General features: G+C 46.3%; 1 protein-coding gene across 2 annotated transcripts in view; it reads right to left on the bottom strand.

Annotated features, from left to right (window-relative positions):
• The window catches only part of PHKA2 (phosphorylase kinase regulatory subunit alpha 2), a 687,190-nt gene that overhangs the window by 268,750 nt on the left and 399,621 nt on the right, over positions 1–18,819 (bottom strand). For both annotated transcript variants that reach the window (XM_085622210.1, XM_085622209.1), the window contains exons 20-21: positions 17,199–17,372; positions 12,949–13,037 (exon numbers count right to left, since the gene is read on the bottom strand). In XM_085622210.1, the coding sequence (XP_085478336.1) occupies positions 12,949–13,037; positions 17,199–17,372 (263 nt within the window). The remainder of the gene's footprint in view (positions 1–12,948; positions 13,038–17,198; positions 17,373–18,819) is intronic.

Here is an 18,819-nt window from a genome sequence, read left to right as displayed (position 1 = left end):
TAGAGTGACGTTCTCCGGGAGTATAACTTGGCATTCCCATGTTGATAAGGCAGCTACAAAACTCAAGCAGATTTCGGGTGTGTTACTCAAGGAGCATTCAACTTCATACAACAAACCTATCATACCTCCTCTTAAAATCTATGAGGCCAAAGCACTAGGTTCCGCTTTGTACGGAACTGTGGGGTTTTTCTAACGATGAAGAAATAACTAAAACTGAAAATAAATTTCTTATGATCCTTGCCTCTCTTCCCCCTAATACCCCACTGTATCCACTTCTCTTGGACCTGGGGTCAAAACTGATGGCCAAGATTCGGCTATGTCCATTACTGTATTGGCGACGATTATAGACCAACCCTGAACTTGTCCATTGCGTTGAAGGCCTCAAGGATGTTATGAAGGCTGATTTCTTTGATAGGTTCCCTTTGCTCTCACACATTAAGGAGGCGCTTTACTCATTGGAATGCTAGAGTTGTGGGCACATCCCAAATATGTCAAATTCCTGGACAACGATCTTTTGAAAAAGCATTATTGGGCAAATCTAACAGTTTTTGAATCCCGAAGAGCTAGGCAGGACGAGCTGAGGCTGCTTGCTTGAGACCCCATTCTGCACAGGCTTCATCCTGCTACTATTAAATTGATTTATATATCAGAAATACAAGGCTAGCCTGCTGTTGTGAAATATATTCATGATAGGGTAAGTAATTTCATTCAGTTCAAATAACTTTATTTTGGCTGACAGGGCCATAAAAGTACAAACAAGTTTAAAAAACAATAATAAATAGATACAAATATAAGACATTGTGCCAGGCAATGACTCAGTTTAAAACAATTCAAAACAATATTAAAACACAGATTTTACAGGAAAAAGGACACATAATTCATACAACAAGATAGTACCTGGTAACCAGTACAAGCAGTGTTAAACAACTAAAGTGGAAGAAAGAGCCTTCCTTCTAATCACCCAATAGCTCCAAGGAATTTGGCAACAGAGATGACAATCCGGGTGACAATCCGCCCTAAGAATATGAAGGGCGGCAGAGTGATTGCATACACCTAGCAGCCTACAGATGTATTCTATCCAGGTACTACGAGGGGAAGCATTGGCAGGACACACAAAGAAGACATGCGGAACGTTCTCCTCTAGAAAATTACAAGTCGGGCAAGAAGCTTCCCCATCAGCCCAGTTAGACGTGAACACTGTTGATAGTAGAGTGCCAACTCAAACTCAAAATATAGCTTCCTGTGCAATAGAGCAGCCACCTGGTACCAACTGAGCTCGAACCCAAGAGTGGGCTTAATGCCATTGAAATCGTTAGTGAGCTTAGTGAATGCCCTAGTAGGTTGTCTCGTTAGCGGGAGATCACCTCACTGCATGTTGTTGGAAAGATTGTAGTTGTACGTGAAGATTCACAGGCTGGGGAATTTGGGGCACCATTTGGAGTGGCCTTGGTGTGATTTTATAATGTATGTATATATGACCATAAGTATGTTTAGAGGTGCTTATAGATCAGAAACCTAGTTGGAAAACATGGAGCACTGAGCATTAGGAGAAATGTTAGGGACACAATTTCAGATATTTCAAAATGAGGCAGGTAAGAGGTAGGTTCCTATCAGTGCTAAATTTAAGCCGGTGGTTTCCAGTGCTCGGCACCTACATTTAATTGTCAGCACTAGCACTTATGACAGCCTGCCACTTAGTAGCACTCTGTCTAATTTATAGCTTTGGAGGCCTGGAATAGTCTGAATTGTCACACTTGCAGGAATGTGATGATCAAAAGTTGTGTTGTACTGTCATTGGAAGCGCTGGCAGAGGCAATAGGTGATGCAAGCTGCAGTGGCTTCTTGACAAGAGCCCTGGCACTTATTCTTTTTTTTTTTTTTTTTTTACAAATTAAGTACTGGTTTCTATCAAGGAGGATGTTAGTGCTATTTGAAGAGATGAGTCCTAGGCTTCATTCTGAATTTCTGGAGGATCGTAGCAGGTCTTATAGTGATGAAGATGAAGTTCCACATACAACCTATTGTTTGACCTCCTACCTACTCTTTTTTACGATCAGAGACTTTGCTCTTTATACCTCTTGTGTCAGGGACTATAAGAGTTGCAAAAACAATGGTTAGGAGAGAAGATTTCTTCCCCTCATTAACAACACCAAGTAAAAACACAGTGAGTATTAATACTAGTGACCAATGTTCCCTCTAATTTCTTTCTCTGTGTGCGGCAGTGTAGGGTCTCTGTGCGCTGCAGCCATGGCTATGTGCACCAGGAACCAGACCGTGCGTGTGTGCAGCGCCAAATATCACTCCAAACCTTGGGGCGTGGCCAAGCTGCGGGCTGAGATGGCCACGCGGCGTTGAAGCTCCGCCGCCGGCCCAGCACTCACACCGCCATTCCCGACCTCCTGATGCGGGCGCTGGGTGTCCGACCCCGGCATTGACTCCCCTTTGGTCCCGGAGCACTCCTTGACATCGATCGGGCCCCGCGGTGGCCCGGAACGGACGGTAGCGGACGCGGGCTCCCGGCCCTCCAGCCCAAGATGGCGGCATGACTCGGCGGCCGGGGCCGGGAGCGCGGGGGCGGCGGCCGGGGGGGGGGACTGAGGGGGGGACATTGAGCGCCGGGGCTCGGGCTGGTGGGGGTCCGCTCTGCTCCCCGCTCCGCTGTTGGTCGGGGTGGGGCTGGGACCTGGCTTTGCGCTTCGGTTGCGGCCTTCCCCTGGGTCTCCTCCTGGGGAGCCCCGGGCGGACACTGTCTGGGGGCCTTCGAGGCGACGTGCCGGCTGGTTGGCGGAGTGGTTGGGCTGGGGGGGACCCCGCGCTGAGCCGGGTACCTGGACTGTCTCTGCCCCTGCCTTGGTTCCTCGCCTGACCGCTCCTGTGCTCGGCGGCTGGTGCGGCCTACTCTCCTGCGCCACCGCCCCGCATAGCTCGGCGCGTCTGCTGCGGCAACACCGGACGGCCCCGGATTGCTTTGGGCCCTACGTTCCGCGAGGGCGCTGCCTGACCCGGGGAGTGGGGGCCGCGCCCGGCTGCCGACCAGCGCATGGCACTTCTGTGGAGGCTGTTGCATCGCCCGTGACACGGGCCCAGTGGGTTGCGGAGTGAGCTGTCCCCTTGTGCCGCCTCCTCATTGTCCTGGAACCCTCTTCCCATCGGGACGCGCTGGTTGCGGCCCTGCCGTGTGGGGGCATGGGTCGTAAGGACCCAAAGCAGAAAACGCTGCCTTTTGAAAAGCTGCCTGAACAACCGGTGGAACTCCGTCCAGATATGACGGCACCCTCCGGAGGCCGGCCCGGTGACCCGGCGGCCGGTGCCCCTTCCCCGGACTGGCTGCAGGAGATGCGTGCTGGGTTCAGGGCCCTCGACGGTCGCTTTGACGCCCTGGACAGAACGCTGGAAACGATGGGGACCAAGATCCAGGCCCACGACAAGAGATTGCTGGAGGCTGAGGCCAGGATATCGGCCGTGGAGGATGGCGCGGGGCAGGACACCAAGCTCATAGATAGACTGGAACGCATTCTGAAGGAGGTGGTCATCAAGAACGAGGACCTGGAATCGCGCAGTCGGCGCAACAACGTGCAAATTACTGGGGTTCCGGAGTCCACGGCTACTGGCAGACTGGATGTTTTTGTGGAAAAGCTTTTTTCAGATATTTTTGGGAGAGACTCCTTCACACCAGGCTTTGTGGTCGAGAGGGCGCACCGTTCCCTGGGTCCGCGGCCTGGCCCGGGGCTCCCGCCCCGCCCGCTGGTTGCCCGTATTATGAACTTCCGAGACCGCGACACGGCCCTGCGACTGGCTAGGGAAAAGGGAGAGATCACTTGGCAGGGCTCGAGACTTTCATTCTTCCCCGACTTTACCGCTATGGTCCAGGAAGCCCGTCGCAAATACGTTGGGGTTAAGGCGGCGCTCCGCAATCTGGGCCTCAAATATGGCATGCTCTACCCTGCCCGGCTCCGGGTTGACATTGAGGGCCGAGTACGGATCTTTGACAATCCTAATGCGGTGCAGGAATTCTGCCGGACTTACAAGCTACGCAAGGACCCACCGGGGGGCGACGAGGATGGTCGATCGCCTCAGCGTAGTGGAACAGCGAATAGTCAGGACCTGTTCTCTGGCTCTGGGGTCGGCTGAATCGGCGCCTGTGGACTGGCTTTATCCCTTTCTGAATATTTGTTACAGGGGACTTGGGAACTCTTTGCTTTATATATAACTGCTTTGTAGTGCTGGGTAGGTGGCGGGTCGTTGTCATCCCCCTCTGGTTGACACCGCTGGGATCACTTTTGGTTATGTTGTTCTATATTGTTATCATTGCTTGCATATGGTACTGTTGTTTGCAACTCTGCTTTTTTTCCACAGGTTGGGGTTTGCCTCACGTTTGCGTGGTATGGCTGGGTGGAGGGTGGGGGGTTGGGATTGGTTATTTTGATTATCTTGACATGGCTGGCATTGTGTTAATTATGCAGGTACACGGAGACACGAATGTTATTATACCCTTCTCCCTTGTTTCATGGCACCGATGGCTCAAATAGGCCTGCACGAGTCCCCCCTTGGCCTATCGCTAATGTCCTGGAACGTCAGGGGTCTGAACAACCCACGTAAACAGATATTACATTATTTGAATCGCCATAGAGTTGATATAGCTTTTATCCAAGAGACACATTTTCACTCTTCGGTTGGCTCACGCTTTGCGGCTTCATGGGGCGCTCATAGATACTTCTCCAATTTCAGCAACTACGCCAGAGGCACCGCGGAGTTGATTCATAAGAGGGTCCTGTTCCACTGCCGGGCATTCTTAGGGGATAGGGAGGGGCGCTACTGCATAGTACGAGGGGTGTTGATGGGCCATGCTATTGTTCTGGTGTGTGTGTATGCTCCTAACACTGATTCTCCGGAATTTTTTCAGGAGCTCGCCGCCCAGCTTGCTGCTCTTGAACCGGCCGGCCTCATACTTGGGGGTGACTTTAACTTGTTGCTGGACGAGAGTCTGGACAGTACCTCGGGGGCGGCTCACTCTAAGCCTAGGGCGCGACGCGCACTACTTGACCTATGCAGCCAGTTCTCTCTGACGGACATTTGGCGCAGGCGCAATCCACACACCACTGACTACACACACTTCTCGGGGCAACACAACACTTGGACCAGGATTGACTACTGGCTCCTGTCCCCATGGTTCCGCACGATGCAGACCTTCCCCAGAACATATTCGGATCACTCCCCGGTGTCATTGTGCTTGGACGTCCCGCGGTCGGAGGGTTATGAGCGGCAATGGCGATTCCCTGGGAGGGCGCTCCTGGATGACTTATTTGTCCACGAAATTTCCGAGGCGATCGAGGACTATTTCACGATTAACACCGGATCGGTTGACTCGTGGGCCATGCTTTGGGAGGGATTCAAGGCATATATTAGGGGAATTTGCATAGCCAAACAGGCTGGGGTCCTAAAGGCGCTGCGCAGGACGATTAAACAATTGGAGACACAGTTGAAGGCAGTTGACGCTGAGGCGCTGCTTGCGCCCACCGCCGACGTGTCCGCTCGTCGACTCCGCCTCCTGGCCGAATTCAGGGACGCGGCTGACAGAGAGATTTTGTACCTGGGGAAGTACCAGACGGCGCGTAGATACGGGGAGGGGGATAGACCGGGTCGCACGCTGGCTCAGGCTCTGCGACCCCCGTACAGCAAATCCCTGATAGTCGAGGTGCGGGGGACGGATGGCTCGCTGCACACTAAGCCCACCGAGATCAGGGACGACTTCCTGGCTTACTACTCGGATCTCTACAAGACCAAGTTAAGTGAATCCTCGGCCTCGCGTGAGGCCTACTTGTCCGAAATCGCGCTAGTGTTCCTCGATCGGGGTATGCAGGAGTTCATGGCGGAGCCCATAACGGTGACTGAGGTTCGGGGTGCGATTAAGGTGCTTCGCGGCTCTTCTGCCCCCGGCCTCGATGGCTTCACTGGGGATTTCTACAAGGCCTTTGCGGATCTCCTGTCGCCACGGCTTATTGAGGTCTAGGCAGAGGCGCTGGAGCGTGGGTCCCTCCCGGCGACCCTTAGTGAAGCGGTAATAGTTCTGCTCCCAAAACCAAATAAAGACCCGACGCTGTGTGGTTCGTATAGGCCCCTCTCCCTATTGAACCTCGATTACAAGATACTGGCCAAAATTGTGGCCAACAGACTGTCTCAATTGATGGAATTCATTATATCGCCCATGCAGTCGGGCTTTGTCCCGCGTCGCTCCACGTCTCTAAATTTGCGGACGTTGTTCACGGTTCTCCACAGAATCAACCCGGCCACGCCTGCCGCGGCTATCCTTCTAGACACTGAGAAGGCCTTCGACTCCCTAGAGTGGCCTTTCTTTCTTGCTGTCATGCAACGCATGGGCATGCAGGAGAACTTCCTCGCCACGACGCGGCTTTTGTATAGCCGCCCCACGGCTCGTCTGCGTATCAATAGTACGCTATCCCGCCCTTTCTCTCTCACGAGGGGCACGCGGCAGGGCTGCCCGCTTTCCCCGCTATTATTCATTTTGACCATGGACCCCTTAATTCGGCATTTCCAGGAGCGGCATCTGCACAGGGGTCTCCAGTTCCGGACGGGTCCCTTATTGGCTTCCCTCTACGCGGACGACACAATACTGTATGTCAGAGAGCCTCAGGTCAACTTGGCTCCCCTGATACGAGAAATTCTCCGCTTTGGAGCCCACTCTGGATTGGGCATCAACTGGCACAAGTCCATAATTTTCCCGTTGACTAGCGGCACGTCCCAATGGCAGTGCGAGTTCCCGTTGGAGTGGTGCTCCGACTCGGTACGGTACTTGGGCATTCAGATACATCTGAGCACGGACGAAATTATTCGCCTCAATTATGGCCGCGCGATTGCCAGGTTGGAGACGCAGGTGGAGGGGTGGCTGCGACTCCCGCTCTCCATGTCGGCCAGAATTGCCATTATAAAAATGGTTGTACTTCCCAGATTTCTGTATTTTTTTAATAATATCCCTATTCCTCTTACTCAGGCGTTTTTCTCCACCCTGCGGTCACATTTGATTAAGCTGGTTTGGGGCGGGAAGCGCCCCCGAATCAGCTGGAGGACTCTTACGCTCCCCCATGACAGAGGCGGCTTCGGTGTACCGGATATGTACCTGTACTACTTGATTGCTCAATGTGCGCCTGGTATCATCCTGACGCACGGATCCCGTTCCTTCGGCCGGAGGCGGTTTTCGTGCTCCCGGGTCGCTTGTCGGCGGTGTTGCCCGAGGGGGTTCCCCGGAGCCCAGTGGACATACAAACGGTGTCCACCACCAGCTGGGCCTGGGGTCGCCTGGCTCGTTATTTAGCCCGGCCTCGCCTGTACTCCTCTTCGCTCCCACTTCCCAACCCTGGGCTGCTGCCGGGTACGGGAGAGCTCCTTGTGCAGCGCACTTTAAATAAGTTTAACCTCACTAAGATTGGAGATTTATACCCTGGCGGGCACATATTCTTGATGACGGAGGAGGCGCGTTTCAGCGAGGCTACGTTCATGGATAAGTTTGTACTACGCCGGCTTTATTGCGCGGCGCGGTCGGAAATCGCGGGATTCCCCCTCGAGCCGGAGTCCTTTGAGCCCCTCACCCTCCTCATTGATAAAGACACGGGAGCCCACATAGTTTCTAAGCTTTATAAGTCATGCGCAGCTCTGGTTCCTTATGCGGATGCCCGGCTGCGGGCGGCTTGGGAGTCGGACTTGGGCAGGCCGATCACGGACGAACAGTGGACCGTTTGCTGCAAAGTCACTAACACGATATCACTCAATAGTCGCCATAAGCTCCTCCATTACAAATTCCTTCGCCGCTTCTACATGACCCCTGACAGACTCCACGCCATTGACCCCTCTCGACCTCACACATGCTGGAAATGCGCTGCACCACACGCCGATTTTGCACACCTGTCGTGGACGTGCCCCAGACTGCAGTTATACTGGACACAGGTGCACGAGATCCTGGGCACTATGCTGGGGCTCACGTTGGTTCCCACACCCGAGGTTGCGCTGCTGGGCTACACGGTAAATTTCCCTAAGACTGTCCGAAGGCTCGCCTCTCTGGGCCTCCTGCTTGCTAAGCGAGAGATTGCTAAGCGCTGGGGGGATCGAATGGCCCCCACGGCGGATGCATGGCTCACTTCCATGGCTTTCTGCAGCACAAACAGCGAGATCTACTCTAGTCTCCTCCCCACGGTGGCACGACCTAAAGACATTTGGGGCCCGTATAAGACATACATCGCTACCCTGCCGAGCTCTTCCCCACCACACTCCAGTTCCGGAATAGTGCCTACGGGAGTGGGGTGAGCTGCGCGGCGCCAGGGTTATAATTAAGGAGAAGTGAGGAACCTGGCAAGACGTTATGTCAGCATTGCTGTTCTGTTTGGGATGCTGGTCTGTGCTGGCGTGGGCTGGACGGGAGGTGTGGGGCGACAGCTGCAGCAGCTGCGGAGATTGAACGATGGGCCCTTTGGCGGGCGGTTCTTCTTATGTTTCTTTTTGAACTGTGACGGTTGGGAATGTTGGGGCGATTACGGTGGGCCACTGAACTGATGCCATTATTCGATACTGTTGATGATTTGGGGGCCAGAGGTGTCATGATGTATCTTATCGACGGTTTCTTATTGAACATACAGCCACTGTCTTTGTATTGTTTTGATTTTGCAAATTTAAATAAAGCATTAAAAAAAAAAATTAAAAAAAATATCACTCCAAACCTTTGCTTAAAAATCTGAGAAGATGATGCATTTCCACACTTACAGTGCCACGTTAAGGGTCTTAAGGCAGATTTGCAATTTGGATACACCCACCATGCCATGAATTGGTTACACAGGCAAGTACACTTCAGGTTTACAAAAGCACAAGACTCCAACGGTGGTGCCATCATAAGATTTTAGTAAAGATTCTTAACTGGAGCACTGTTCATTGGGTGCGTACATTTTGAGAGCCTACACAAATACACAATAAGTTGTGGAATGGAATCTTTTTGCTAATAGCCTGCAGCATTCATCTTCATTTAGCAATTTCAACTATTGCCAAATACTGCGGGATACATTGCTTAATTTGTAAAACAATAAGTGCCGGTGCTCAAAGCTTAGCTCAGAATATGTGCATTGTTTTCTGTCTGTGGCCCTGGATGAAAGTTTGTCGAGGAAAAATATGTAATGGTCCTCAGGGTGCAGTAATGTTGGAATCCGCAAAGGTTCAGTGGACTCTTTTTGTTTCCACGCTTGCAACCTTGCCTGGTCGCTTCTACTGCACCAGCAATCAGTGTGGCTCTTTCGGCAGATTGACAGTTCATAATCTGGGCCAAATATTCTGATTGAAAATGGTCTTCCTGCAGAGTCTTGTGGAACCTGCAGTTTTGTGACGAGTTTTCCCAATTTTCCCTCTTGTGAAGCACTGCAGTAATCAAAATGAGTGCAAATAGCACTTTGCCTCTGAACATGTAAAATACTTTCAGATAGGAAGTGGAACATCTCGCAAAGATATTTTAGGATGAAACTTCCAGAAAAATCCTTCTTTGCTTGAGCATCAAAATCAGGGTAGTGAACACAAATAGTTCCTAGACCTCCTACAGTTTTGGCACAGTATGATGGGAAATCGGAGCGCGGGTGCGGCTTCGCTTCAACAGAGTAAGTGCTCTGGTGATTCAGTCTGATCTGTAATAAAAACACACTCTTTGGGCAGTCTCACTACGCATAGCAATCTTGAAACGGTAATAGTGCTCCTTTAGTGCAGTGCAGAAAACTGTGGAAGTAATGCTAGATTGTCTTTGCTGTGAGTTTACCAACTGGTTCTCTTAATTTTTCAATAAGTAAAAATTTGTTTGTTCTGGGAGCCAAAGCATGAAGCAAAACTATGCCTACGCTCTGTTTACCTGATTAAACTTTAACTTTCACACTGTAGTCCTCTGACTGTTTCGGGAGCAGAGAGCAGGGAATCCGTGTATGTCAGGAAAAGGCAGGCTGAATGTGATTGGTTGCTGATTTCGATTATGCAGATTTTTAAAGCAGTGAAACACCCAGGACCTACTGAGAATGCTTTATTGCAAAGAATGCATCTGCCTGTGCATCTTTAGATCGTTATTTTGTGTGGTTATACAGCCATATGTTTTTGTAGGAGATGATGATGCCGAACTTTTTTCTTACTGTACCTGAGAAGAGTTTTTACTTTTTCTGTGTGTGTGAGCTGCAGTCATTTGTACTATAATTATAGGGATAGTGTTGCGTTTACGCAGGTGCTGTTTGCTATTGATATTTCTTCGCCTCTCCCTTACAGGAGAGCTGGAGGAAGGCAACACAAAGGGTCTCAAGCAGCCCCGCAGTTGTGCACAATTAAAAAAAGAAAAGCAAAGTCTAAAACACGTCGTGTGCTTTAGCACACGCGGTGCTTGACACTCTGCATTCCTTTTCATACAGTGCACAGCTGCGGGGCTGATTGGGAACCTTTCGGTTAGTATTCATGTTAATCGCACGCCCGTGTGTGCTGCAATTAACAAGAATACTAATTCAAAGGACTAGAATCAGCCCCGCAGCTGTGCAGTGTAAGAATCGGCGTCTCCCATAACGAGGAAATGGCAGTTTTTCACGCCGCTCGCATTTTAAAAGCGGCGGCGCGAACGGTGTCGCGGGAGTGCGCGCTAAATACAGCACATATGCGTTAAAAGCTTCTAAAATGCCTCTTAATTCCTGAAACCAGACCTATGTTTCATCATCCTGCCTGGCTCCTCCTGGCACAAATGAGGGACCAAACAATCTCTTGACCTATGGTTGACGGTAGAGATGAGATGGCATGCCTAAAGAATCTGGGTGCAGACCAGCATATCATCATCAAACCTGCAGACAGCGAGCTACTATTGTCATGGATCGTATAGAGTATCACGATGAATGCTACCGCCAACTGCATGACACCAAGTACTATACACGACTGCAGAAAGACCCGACACCCAACATTCAGAGGTGTATTAAAAGCTTGGCAGAAAAAGGAAAAGAAGAAGGCTGGATGACCAAAAATGAATTTGAATGTTTACAACCAATCAATTCGAAGACAACCTACTTCTACATGCTGCAACAAATTCACAAACCAAGGAGACCTATAGTATCCGGGATAGGGTCCCTGTTGGAACCCCTATCACAATTTGTGGACTGGTTTTTCCGTCCCCTTGTATCAAAGATGCCGTCATACCTACAGGACACAAAACATGTATTGAATGTCCTTCAGGAGATCCCATTCGATCCAGAACAGCACTTCTTAGTCTCATTTGATGTAGATGTAGAATCGTTATATACACGAAAATTCCACAGAATGACACCCTTTCCACCATTAAAAGACTCATAGAACAGAGATTAGAAGGAGATATGACACCTACATGAAGAATAATTTTTTCAGTATGAAGATCATCTCTTCCGGCAAACAACAGGGACTTCCATGGGAAGCACTTTTGAGCCAGCATGGCAAATCACTAAATGCATGAATTTGAATCCAAATACATCTATCCCCCGATAACCCATATACAGGAAATCTCAAAACATTGGAGGAGATATATAGATGATATCTAGGTTATCTGGGAAGGTGATTTGGATTCCCTACAGGTTTTCTCTGGATGGCTCAACACAAGGAACACTAACCTCAAGTTTACCTGTGAATTTAGTAAAACATCATTACCGGTCCTGGACCTCCTACTCTACCCTAAAGATGGAGGAATCTGCTCAGAGCTATACAAAAAACCCATGGCATGGAATTGGCTTCTCTGCTACAACAGTTTCCATCCCCGGGCACTGCGAGATAACCTACCGGTTGGCCAATTTTTACAATTCAGAAGGAACTGCACTGAACTGGACAAATTTAAGGAGCACGCAGCTACTCTTAGCAGTTATCTTGCCCAGAGATCCTATCCACAAGATCTTATTAAGAGAGCAGTGAAACGGGCAAAGAACAATCACAGGGACGCCCTACTGGAGACGCAATCCAAACAGAAATCAGACAGGCTTGTCTGTGTGATGACTTACAGTCACCTCACATATACTGACATATAGTCACTAAATACGTATAATTGCAGAGTGACTACCTAACACTGAGGTCCTGTCGAATACCCCTGGATTCTTGTACGGGGCCTATCTAAGGCAGAAACATGTTGACCCCTGTGAGGGATATATATTTGGTTAATCCCCAGTCCTCTTTTTTTTTTGTTTATAAATCTTTTTGTTAAACATACATCAGCTAGTAATACAATACAGAGGACCGGGCAAATTATAGATCACAGTACGTATCCCAGTCCTCTTTTTAACCTTATCCTATGGGCCACCAAATAAAGTTGGACCTTATGAGATATTTTGCTCACCACTAAATTTATCACTTTTTTGCACTGTGCCCTCACCACCTATCTTCACCTCTCATCTCTGAGAAAACAGCTCCTCTCCGTCAGGGGAGTCGCAGCCCACACCTTAGATCTCTCAATCCAGGGGTGCGGAGGGAACCCATATGATAAAGTATGTCACCTTACGGTGAGTGAGGGTTCTCGTCCTGAAAGGATTTCTCCCCTTCTCTTCCGCTCCGACTATTTTCATGACATATAGATCATAACTACTATATAGTTTTTTTCAGTTTCACCTATAGCCAGGTGTACAAGGTGTGATTGTGACCCACGTTATCTCAAATGGTCAGAGAAGGGAAAAAGTAAAGCAGAGCCAGCTGGGTGAAGGTATGTAACCTCTTACATACCCTCCTTGGTGCTGAATGGCATTACACTTATCCAGACAGCTAGCACCATCTTGAGGAATCAATTTACACAAATCTGCTCAAGCGTAGACGGACTAGTAATTCAGGATGTCTAATGCCAGGACACATTCTGGACACATGTACATCTTGCTATGTTTGTTCTAAAGACAAAAGGTAGCTGGAAAAATACACATAAACAACACATTTAAAAACTGTTACCTCTTCCTTTTCAGGTTTTGAAGCTTCGATGAGATTCAAAGTTTTCCGATGTGTGCGTAAAACTTTTGTAGGCAAAGACACGGATGCAGCTGAAAAACATGTAAACAAACTACTGCTGACGTTTTTATCTGGCAGGAGACCCTATTAAACATGTCAACAATTGTTGTATTTCTCTTGCGTACTTATAAATTGCTAGCATCTATTAGCATCTATACTAAATATCGAAAAAGATTAGATTGACCAAATTGCCAGAGATTTAATCAGTCATCTACAAAGGGTTATCCCTCAAATTCCAAAAACGTAAGGTATTTTGATTTGTTTCCACGTTTAGTTACAGGAGGGAGTGTGCGTGGGTGTGAAAAGTAGCCATGCCAAATGTGCCAAAACATTTTAAAAATTTGATTTGATCATGGGTGGTTCCTTCTAATAAACTACTAAGATTTTTTTTACGTTTGTTTTTGGCAAGCTATTTTTTTTATTAAATGTAACACTGTCATGAATACGTAGGACCCTGAATTGGCAAAATGCAAAAACTTGAAACTTAGACGAGCCTCTATTTACAAAGGTATAGATGCACATCTACACAGCACAAATGGAATACTACCCAGCCTTATACAACATGCAGGTCCAAAATATGACTTTGAGTTTGTGAGACGGCCAGGAGGCATAGGTCCAACAAAACTGTACTGGCAAAGACTGACTTTAACGATGGGATAGATGCTAACCCAGAGAAACACTCATAGTTTGAGATTAAATTGAACACTTCCAACCATTATTTTTTTTCTATCAAAATGTTTTTAGAGAGGCCAGATAATATGTGACCCAAAAGGCCGTATTTTACTGGTTGCAACTAAAAGGGTGACGTTTGAAGCTAAATTAAATATAAGCACATTAACCTGTTTTTTTGGTGAACTCAACAGTTATCTCTTCAAAATCTTAGTGATGCTAAGACATATTTAGGATATGAAAATAGTTAAATGAACATAAGGCTCCAGTTCTGTTTTTTTCCCCACCTACTGTGAAAGTCTAGTTCATCTATTGCTTGACATATTTTTACCGCCATTTGCGAGCAGTTTTGAAAACTTGGCTTGTTTGCTGATGCCAGTTCTATGTGTACCACATTTCTTAGATAAAACAAAATCAGTCGACATTCAGGTGTTATGGAAGCATTTGCACTTGTCCTCTTGGCAAAGAATTTGAGCCATGTCTGAGCATGGGTAATCACTGTGAGACCCCTGTAAATTTCGATCTAAACACTCCAACATGTGGAAACATTTTATTTTCTGTGGGAGCCATCTCTGAGTGCCAGTTCTCACATTCAGCTGAAATGTCACCCTAAAACATCGAGGTAAAAATGCTGAATGGTGGCAAAAAATTAGGTTACTGACAGCTGGAGGGGATCCATATTATCCCCAATACATAAAAAAGGTCCAGTCAGTCAGCCAGCTATTTTCAGGCTAATATCCCTGCTCGATGTAGATGGGAAACGCTTTGCGAAAGTGCTCAATTCAAAGCTTGAAGAATGGGCTGCAATCAAACGCGACCACACAATCAGGTTTCAGACAAGGTTGCAGCACGGAGGATAACCTGATAATTCTCTCTTTCCTGATTGAGGTAGCAAATTAAAAACAAGCGCCAACACTTTATGTAGCCTTTATTGATTACACAACTGCCATGATAAAGTAGACAGATCGAGGTTTTGGCAGAAGTTTCACAACTGGGGCCTTCTGGCCACACTGCTAAGAGCCTTCACATACATTAAGACCTGAGTTCAAGGTCTACGTCAATAGAGTGACGTAAACGACCTGGACAAACGAAGGGCTGAAACAGTGATGCATACTGGCTCCACCATTATTTAACTTTTATTTGGCTGACCTAAACAATGACCTAGCCGGTGTAAACCTATTTCCACCCCAATTTGGAGGCTCTAATCAACTAAGTTTGTAATATGCAGACGATACAATCTTATTTGATCACATATGTCCATACAAATAATGGTGCATGAGAGGAAGCAGGTTAAGAAAACCAAAATTCACCTTAGCTCAGGCGAATATGGAGCAGATATCCACCTTTCATATACCGTGGTGTCTGCTTATCAGCTTTCAGACATTGTTAAAACAAATGAGAGGGCCTGATCTGTCTGCAATTTGTCAAATCTTTTAATTCAAGTTCATTCTAAAATTGTTATATGGCTCCTTAATCTTTAAAGACAGTCTTGGCCGCTGGCTGGACAAGGCCCAGTGCTGCTGTTATAGAAGACTGTTCCAGCTGCCGGACGCCATTCCATCAGCATAAATTTACCTAGAATTCAACTTAAGCAAGCAAGTGACCTTGGGGAAAACAGATTCTTAAATTACTATTTCAAGCTTAAGGCTGTACATGCAAAATACTAACCTTGCACAGAAAGCATATGCAATGAATGTATTCATCTCCGTTGGTGCTCAAGAAATCATTGATCTGAATTGTCCACCAAAATTAGGTGCCAAGTTGCTTACAAAAAATAAAAGGCTAAGGTCCACAGATGACGTTCAACAGGAACTATCAGCAAAGGCCCATGTGAATCTGTGTATTTCTTTCTATCGGTCCAACGGGAGGGCTGCCCATTTATGCTGCCCTGTGAGTCTCGGGCTGAAAAATAGACCTAATCGGGCTAAGATGCAGCATTATACCCGTTAAGGCCTATAAATATAAATATGGATGACTGAAAGGTACAGAGGCCTTTAACTGTAGGCTGTGTAATTATAAACTCAAATCATTGTTGCTTATAGTTTGTGTGTGTAACAAACTGAAGGACTTGAGCCATTATTGGTTAACTCCTGTATTTCACCTCTTAGCAATCAGGCAATGTCAAAATGCAATAGCAACATGTCTAAGTATGACACGTCCAGTTAACGCTAAATTTATGAAATTCCTGAAGGATTCTATAAAGGTATGAATAAGAATACCTTGTCGATATTGAATTTGCAGGGCTCTGCCATGTGGCACATTGCACCTTTTTATACTTTTCCACTTTCAACAGTCTCTAGCTGGCTATCTGGATTCCTGGGCATGATAAAAAGGGAAGGCCTAATGTGATAGTCCTAGCAAGCACAATGCACTCTATGCGCTTACAATTTGAAGAGTTATTGGCTCATTTTGTACATTTTATCAATTTTAGGCTCTAGTACTTATTATGCCTCAATTCAAGAATGAAGTTTGCATTTATCTTACCAATTTTGCACATTGAATCCATTTTTAGATGACATTTTATGTCTGTAATGAAGACTGCATTTTCTAGCCCTTGCTAGCCTTATGCACATTACGCTTTTAAATTATGACAAATTATTGGTCCATTTCTGCACCATAAATTAATGCTGGATGAAGTGTTTATTAAGTCTTATTTTAACAATAAAGCTTGTGTTAACCTTGTTTCTTTATGTCAAAATTGTTATAGTTTTAAATAACTAAACAATAAAATTGACCTTACCTTGTTACCTGCCGACTGGTGGCAGTGCTCTCCTAGTAACACGATAAATTAGCTTGACCCTAAATAATCAACAGCTACACATATCCCTCTGATCTTCCCACATGCACCCAACAAGGTAGATTATTCATTCTTCTGAGATTTTTTCAACCCCGTTAACCAAACAAAGTTGCCACAATGGAATACAATCATCACTTAACAGAGGCAAATTCAGCAATCAGATGGTAAAAAAAGGTTACTGTACAAGTTTTCACTCATGTACTGTAGAGACATAGACACCACGAGTTGTGTCAAAACAGCGAAACATCTTTTGCAACCAATATCATTTATAGCCTGCTTGTGACAATCTATTCATTGGTGAAAAGGAAATAGTTTAAGTAGCAATGGTGTGTTGTAGATTGCTGGGTAGACCCTTACAGTCAAAAAGAAAAAAAGATCTTTGGGTGAGCAGCGTGAAGGGCAGTTACAAAGTTGACTGGCTCAAATAGTCATTACAGGGAAAAAATGATAAAAAAGCTGTACTATTTTATGGATTCAATTTCATTACATGATTGGAAATGTACATTTTGATGAAGAACCTAGGGACATATGCAAAGGTTATAGGATATGTCTGTTAGGTGAGGGATTGGCTGTTAAACCTTGAAGCAAACAGGAATCTCCTGCAGATCAGACCAGTTTTTCTACAAAAAATATGCAAATGCTCAAGTATCATGCCCTCTTTGGCAACCAGCTTGACGTATGTCAAACACAACAGCAACAAAATGATCATGAACCTTCAAAAACTCACTTGGAGCATCCAAACCCTTTGCCTTGGCCACCAGCGAGAGAATGTCCCTAGTAGAATGGACAGCACTGAAGACATGATGAGGTGCGGACTTGACACATATCGGAGGCAGGTTTGATTTTTGGGCTGTGCTTTGCTGTAGGTGATTTATGTACATGTCAAGCTCATCTTGATCTTCTGCAAAGTAAGAAAAGAAACAGTGACATTTACTGTGCTGGTTTGGACAGAAGAAAGTTCTCATAGACATTTCTGGGGGATTGCTCAGAACATTTTGTAAGAATGGAGGAAGCATCTGCTGAGCACTAGCTTAACTTAAGATTTATATAAAGATTACATTATCTGAAAGAGACAATTAGTTATGAATTCCTCACCTTAGAATTGCAGTATGCTGGGTGCACCAGCATACTGAAAAGGTTAACTGCTGACTAGAGTGAAATGGTGTTGCTGGTTCTTTTAGAACCATCACCTGCAAGCAGAAAGTGGATCATAGTTTGGTGGCTATCAAATATGTCTGTGTGACATTAGAGAACAATGTGATTGTTAAACTGGCATTCTTGAAGTAGAGAAAGTTTCCCACTCAGCCCGGACTTTAATTTGGTCTTCAGGGCAGACAAGAGGATGATTCCACCTGGCATATTGAAATGGTATACGCAAGAAAGCACTTGACATGCAAAAGAAATAAATGCACAAACACATAAAACTCCTCCTCTATCTTGTGAGTCAGCAGTTTTGAAGCATGCACAAATCTGATTTGGTCATTGCACATTCAGCAGGATATTGATAGAGCATACTTTCTTTCTTCTTCATTATTGGCTCCTAATGTTAGTAAAAGAAGTGAAAAAGACAACTTCAGGGTTTCACTGACATTCTTGAGTGTCAGAACCGCTGGTAAGAATTTTCTGTGGAGCATACAGAAAAAAGGAATGCACTTGATAAAAGTCCGTTTAGCAATAGTAGATTTTTTTATTAGGTTACTATGAGTGTACTGGTTTTCTGCTTGGAGACCCTCCCGTAGAAGAGTAGAGTAGACCATCGAACGTATGTGAACATATTTTTGTATTTGTCGAACTCTCAACAGTCCTCTGCTGAAAGGAGTGGTTGTGGCACCAAAAAAACTATACACAGTAAATCCTTTAATAGGTAGTGACCTCATCCTCTCACAATTCAGATGAAACAAACAATGGTAAGTTGACTGAAAAACTGAAATGTCCTATGGATAAACGCAGGAGAGGTGCCTTTGAAAAGGAGTGGATGATCAGCAATAAGGTGGCCGTATTCATATGTTTATGATTCAGAAACCTGCACAGGAGCTTGAGATCTAGAGTAGGGTACATGCCATTAATTGTGTGGCTGCCAGAGAAAAATAACTTGAAATCCCAACTTTCTCTTTCTTAAGCAGTTACATATTCACCTCTTCATAAAATGATTCCAGATGAGATAACAGGAATGGATGGAAAAGAAAACAGGTAATTTATTTTTCATAATTTTCAAGACCTTCTACTGATACTTCCTCCAGTCTGTCCGGTAACTGCCTCCATGTTTTTTTGTTTAAATCTGTTTTCTTATTCTTTGCGAAAAAGCATGAACATGGTTAAGGGGTCGACAGTTCGGAATCAGAGACAAG

This window comes from Triturus cristatus, chromosome 8, assembly GCF_964204655.1.
Source record: "Triturus cristatus chromosome 8, aTriCri1.1, whole genome shotgun sequence".
Lineage (NCBI taxonomy): Eukaryota > Metazoa > Chordata > Amphibia > Caudata > Salamandridae > Triturus > Triturus cristatus.
The sequence above is the reverse complement of the archived record's forward strand: the minus strand, read 5'-3'. Positions and strand labels throughout refer to the sequence as shown.